Here is a 6,072-nt window from a genome sequence, read left to right as displayed (position 1 = left end):
ATTAAAAAATTAAATATCACTAAATCTTATCCGCGCATAATTATATAATTGCAACATTTACTCATAGATAGTTTAAATTTGACATTTATACGTCGACTCCTGCTGATTAAAATTCGTACTCGAAATCCTAAAGGAATTCTGGTAAATCCTAAAGGAATTATCTGATTCGTCCATATTCAACCAGAAATTTTTTTCAGTGTACCATCGGATAAATTCACAAGGAACAACAGGAGTGCAAATAGTGACTTCGTGCAATCGTACATGTGTTGTGTTTTCTTAATTTCCTGTCGCGTGTGATTAGTGCTGAAGTGTTACACAAAGTGCCACGGAGTGTCGTCAATCATCCCACGGGGTTTGGTCCAATCGTGTCACGAGATTTGGTCAATTATGCTACAAAACGTAAGTACACATTTCATATGAGAATGATTAGAAATTAGATATGAATGAGTCCTTTTTCTATGTGGTAGGAAATTCATTTATTCAGTTTGCCGGCAAGACAAATATCTCGCGCGATTCACACATAAGATCTGCGCGTCCAAAAAGTGAAGCGCCAGCTAACTCGAAATTACTTGTTCATTGCGATAATTGCATCTTTAATCGACGCTCGCTTTTGGACACATCTTGCATCGCATTGAATCTCTCGTTGCGGCGGGTATAATTTGTTGGCTGTTTCTGGGTTGAAAGCGCGAAATAATACACGAAATATTGACTCGAGTGCTTTAATTAGCATTTATCGGTGATTTATTAATACCACTAGTTTAAATATTTCTTACGGAACTTATAAATAAAGATACATATGCGATATTAAATTTTCAATTATTTTCGGACGATTGTGTCCCGATGAACCGTTAACTCGGTCGCTTTTAGTGTACGGTGTCGATGTCAAAATGTATAATTTTCGTGCGATGTACTTAAGATTATTTAAGAAGAAATTCTCTCCGTGTGGAATGCTTCTAGACACAAAGAGCACATTGTAGATTAGGCTTTCGTATCAGGCTTAAAGACGACGTTCCAAAAACATATTTTAAATACGTAAAGAAAGAAACATTCTTAAGCCAACGGCACACGATATTGTTTTTCCTACTGGATCTCTTGCGAGAGCCAGTCAGGATTCAGCCTCAAGTCTGATCTAAAACTTTGCATCCTTATTCACTTTGCACCCTATTCACTGAGAACGTCTATTAAGGGGATGCCGGAGTGATTCTACACTTTTGGCACTTTTTGCTCCTAGAACTGTCAATTCGTGAAAACATTTGTGTAAGTAATAGGTATACAAATTATGTGGCTTTTGTGTACGAGCCGACAGTGTTCCACTATTCGGGCTAAATCGGAGAATAGCGTGGTATCATTGAAATTAAGTTTAGGAGCTTAACAAGAAGTCTATTCACTCGAATAAATTATAGGTATAATAAAATCACTCCAGCCTGCCCTTAAGGGAACCCGTAAAGTATAGATGTACGTTTCAAGAATACAATGTTTCGGCGCGATCGTCCAATAGAGAGGCGTAGGATCGGCGCGACATCCGGGCGCGCGTCTCTTTTCCGCCCTCCATCGAGCCGTAGGCCGCAGACCGTCGTGCGCTTTTCATCGCGCACACGCGCGTCCGTTATCCGTGCGCGCGTACACGCAGCACGGACCGATCGTATTCACGGTCGCGCGCCACGCGAATGTGCGTACGTCGCGATTGTCGCGGCGCGAGCGGATCCGTGCGCGCGCGAAGGGGAGTCGCGGGCGAGTAAACGTGGGGGGGGGGGGGGAAGTCACTTTGAAAGAGTACGCGGAACGGCCGTAAACAACAATTGGAAATCTTTAGCGGATACACTCCCGCAACAGTCGCGAAGGGTGACGAGTCACGAGGGCGCCGGGCGTGAGCGAGATTTATTTCGTCGTGGGAACCGACCCCCTTTTCGCCCCCATCGGGGCCACGCGAACGTATGCGTAAAACGTGCGCGTACGCGAAAGAAAAGAGCACGGTCTCTTAACCCTTTCACGACCGAATTGATTTTATTTTTAAGTTTTGACCGAGACAACGCTTTTCTTTTTACCAATTAGATATGAATGGAAGGTACGCTAAATCATCATCGGCTGGTTTCACCAACGCCTGATCTAAACCATTTCCCAGATAGCACAAGACACTCCTATGAACATTTTAAGAATATTCTTGAAGAATATTTGGAATATTCCATGGGTCATTCTTATGTATTTATCTTATGTTCGTGGACCATTCGACTAGCACTACTATAAATCTTTTTCGAATGTTAATAGAATAATCTATCGAATATAGCGTGTCGGTTATATATGGTATGATGACAGGTTTCACTGCCTTTTGCATAAGATAAGTATATTACACAATAAACAATGTGCAATACATAAACTCGATGAATATTAAAAAATTACCCTGAACGAATATTCCAAAGACATTCTCGACGAATATTCTAAAAACGTTCTTCTTTGTTATGAATATACGATTTCTAATTGTAATATTCGATTCGAATATTCTGAAATTAAGAATATTTGCACTCCAGAAGAATATTTATAGAACTACGTGTGCTATCTGGGTTCGACCTTATCTTAACTTATTCTTTGTATCTTTCTAACTGTTCTTTTAAGGATCGTCCTATACTTAAGCATCTACGATAGATGAAGTAAGCCTGGGCGTAAGAAGTAAGAGTAGGAGTAAAGAAATGAATCATTTCCATTTCTTACTTCCACTTCAGCTCTGACCCTTACGCTCGGCGAATTAGAGCGCAGTTCGATCAGTGCTATAAATATTTTAAAAAATTATACCTGTACTTTAGCTTTTACACCGATAAGTAAAGGTTACGGTTTTCTTACTGCTTACTGCCAACGTAGACGGTCCTTTAGAAAAAGACGAAGTGAAGGCTGGTCTACAATACATGGAGTAAGCTGGAGTAAGGAGTAGGAGTAAGGAAATAAATCCATTTTATTTCTTACTCCTACTTCAGCTCTTAGGCTTACTCTCGGTAAATCAAAATGCCATCAATCAGTGTTACAATTATTTTAAAAATCATGCCCGTATTTCCAGCTTCCTTACACCAAAAGCTAGAAGTTAGGGTTCTCCCTTACTCCTTACTCCACGCTTACTCCACGTATTGTAGACCACGCATGAGAAATGATTCGTCGATCGATGTCAACGTTAATTTGACGGTGTCGACGTCGATTGGGCATCGTTTCGACATCGATCGACAAAACTGGGAGGCTAACAATAAGATTGAAGGTAAACGACATTGGAGAAACCGCGCCTGGGTGTTTTAGATGGGACTTATGGATCATGAAAGGGTTAAAAGCTACCGCGTGTACGACAGCGGCTCGTATCGCTGATTGATGAAAATCACGTTTTCCCAAAGTCGACGCACGTGCGTCCTTCTTCCGCTTCTTCTGAGATTCCTGAAGTCATTTCCGCGCGCGGGATAACAAGTTTCGTAACTCCGCGGATCGATGGAGAATTAATTGACTCGTCGAGGTGACGTTTCCTGCTCGCGCGACTCGTACGATTCTCGGCAACACGAAAGTGTAGCTCGTACGCGACACGTTCGCGCGTTTTCTTGTCGAGTGACTGATAACAGGCCACTCGTCGAGTTCGTCTGTAACAATTTGGCTGCAGGTGACTGTGCAGTCGGCGATACGTATTATGCTCGTATCACACTAGCGACTCGCGACTGCGATTGCGATTATATCGGCGATTACGATTGGCTATTTCGAGTTTTAATGGCTGCCTAGCCAGTCACAATCGCAGATGTAATCGCAGTCGCGAGTCGCTAGTCTGATACAGGCATAATGCTCGTATCACACTAGCGACTCGCGACTGCAATTGCGATTTTATTGGCGATTTTATTGGCGATTACGATTGGCTATTTCGAGTTTTAATGGCTGCCTAGCCAATCACAATCGCAGATGTAATCGCAGTCGCGAGTCGCTAGTCTGATACAGGCATAATGCTCGTATCACACTAGCGACTCGCGACTGCAATTGCGATTATATTGGCGATTACGATTGGCTATTTCAAATTTTCATGGCTGCCTAGGCAATCACAATCACAGATGTAGTCGCAGTCGCTAGTCTGATATGGGCATTACACAGCTCTCTCGCGGGGATGGCAGACCCACGTCGCACGGGAAAATCGATATCTTTGCGGAAGTATCGTCATCGCGCGGCGAGATCATCGAAAAGTCGCGCGCAAAAGTCGGCATTACACCGATGTGCCTAAAGCCCGTATCAGACTACGAATTGGATTGAGATTATATTGAACCAAAGTTTGACCAATTAGAGTAAAAGTTACTAGACTTGAGATTAGTGAACTTTACTGCGATTGGTCAAATTTCAATTTAATCCCAATCTCGATCCGTAGTCTGACACGGGCTTTATTGTTATTCCTTCCTAATCCATTGGATGGCATCCAGCCTTATTCCTTTTCTACACCTAAGAACGATCCTGCTCGTGGCTCATACGAGCGAGTAGATGGAGGGCAAAAATCGCCGTAGCGCGATCACTTATGGACTCGAGTGCCGTCTAACCTAAGAAGACGGTTAAAAATCCTAGTAAAATTATACAAAATCGTATCTTAGCGTGACGGTGGTGCTGAAATATCTGTGTGAACTTTCCCACCCGGATGAGCCACGAGCGGGATCATCCTTAGCTGCGGAGAGGGCGTTACATTTGTAAGCTGCGTTTGTGTCGGTGCGTCCCGTGACGCTTGCACGCGGAGGGGATTTTCCTTTAAAATTTATCCGGAACGAAGACGAGGGTAAAGAGGATCCCGCGGGTCTCGTCTGATCTCGAAATCCCGCGGCCGTTCGAGCGCGGAGCGCCGCGAGATCGCGCGAAATCGTCGGGTGCCGCGCTCTGTCGGCGTCGCGACGCAACATCGTCGACGTCGCGCAGCTTCCTTCCGGACCGTCGACGGTGAGGGGCGCCCCCCAGCCCCCCTACGTGGGTTGAAGAGGGGGTGGAGGGGGAGAGCGAAGGAAGGCAGGCGCGGACGGACGCCGGACGCGTCTGCGCCCGGCGTCGCGGCGCATGCGTCTTCGCCGGCGTCGGGACGCCGTAAGCACAGCGGAGCGAGAGAGAGAGGATGAGAGGGGCGGCGGGGAGGGGGGGGGACGATCGGAGTCTCGCGCGCGCACACACAGCTGGCACTAGCTTGGCGATTGATCCCGCGCGGTCGGCGTCGGCACCGCGAGGTCCGCGAGGCCGCGAGCTCAGTCGTTTACGAACCGTCGAACCGGTCGTATCGGTGCTGCCACCTGCCGCGCGAACGAGAGGCGTCGAGGAGTCGAGAGAGTCTTCTCGCGCTCACCGAAGTACGTGCAACGCCGAGCGTGTATCGCGCCCGCGAACGTTTCCCCGCGACGCCGAGGAAGAGTCCGCACCGGGCGCGCGCGCGCGAACCGCGGCTCTCGGGCGACGAAAACGCGATCTCTTGGCCGACGTTCCCCTCGCCCCACCGCTGCCGTTGGGTGGGAGCGGAGGAAGCGCCGCTTCGCGAACGCTCGTCCCGCCGGGGTTGAAACAACGACGACGAGACCGGGGAAGGTACGCGTAGCGGGAGTAGGCGACGGGCAGCAGGCCGGAGCATGTAAAAATGGATTTTAAGAACGTGGTGTACAACGCCGCGAGGGACGGCAAGCTCAAGCGGCTCAAGGTGAGTCGACTTGCGGTTTCGATGCGACACGGCGCGCAATGGTCGGCGTCAGGCCGAGACGCGGCTCGGCGTGTATCGACGGGGTTAATCCTCGTTGTCAAAGTCCGCCGCGATTCGGGCCGAGCCCCGAGGGTCCTGGAGGAGTGCGCGACCGCACCGAGAGGGCCGTCCGCGGCGATAATTGCGGGCGACGCTCGCGCCGCAAAGTCAGACCGGTTTCGCACCGATTCGCGCTCGTGGGAACGTCACCGAGCATTTGCGGCTCGCCGGAAGCTCCGTATTCGATACCGTACGCGCGATAAGGCCGCGATATCGCCGTTACTTCCCGACGTCCCAACGGAGCTGGCGATGGTTTCCGATGTCGCCTGGTTCTCTCTCTCCCCCCCCCCGTCTCTCTCTCTCTCTCTCTC

General features: G+C 48.3%; 1 protein-coding gene across 2 annotated transcripts in view; it reads left to right on the top strand.

The window, feature by feature from the left end:
- Positions 1 to 239: 239 nt before the first annotated feature.
- Positions 240 to 6,072, top strand: part of LOC105570381 (protein fem-1 homolog CG6966) — a 39,505-nt gene continuing 33,672 nt past the window's right edge. The window contains exon 1 of one of the 2 annotated variants that reach the window (XM_012027523.1): positions 240 to 399. In XM_012027523.1, the coding sequence (XP_011882913.1) occupies positions 388 to 399 (12 nt within the window). In that variant the 5' untranslated portion in view covers positions 240 to 387. Of the gene's footprint in view, positions 400 to 5,230; positions 5,663 to 6,072 lie in introns of those variants that run through there. The other variant, XM_012027521.1, reaches the window with a different exon arrangement.

Source organism: Vollenhovia emeryi, unplaced genomic scaffold (genome assembly GCF_000949405.1).
Source record: "Vollenhovia emeryi isolate VEMERY1.0 unplaced genomic scaffold, V.emery_V1.0 DF939120.1, whole genome shotgun sequence".
Classification (NCBI taxonomy): Eukaryota; Metazoa; Arthropoda; class Insecta; order Hymenoptera; family Formicidae; genus Vollenhovia; species Vollenhovia emeryi.
This window is presented reverse-complemented; position numbering and strand designations above follow the sequence as displayed.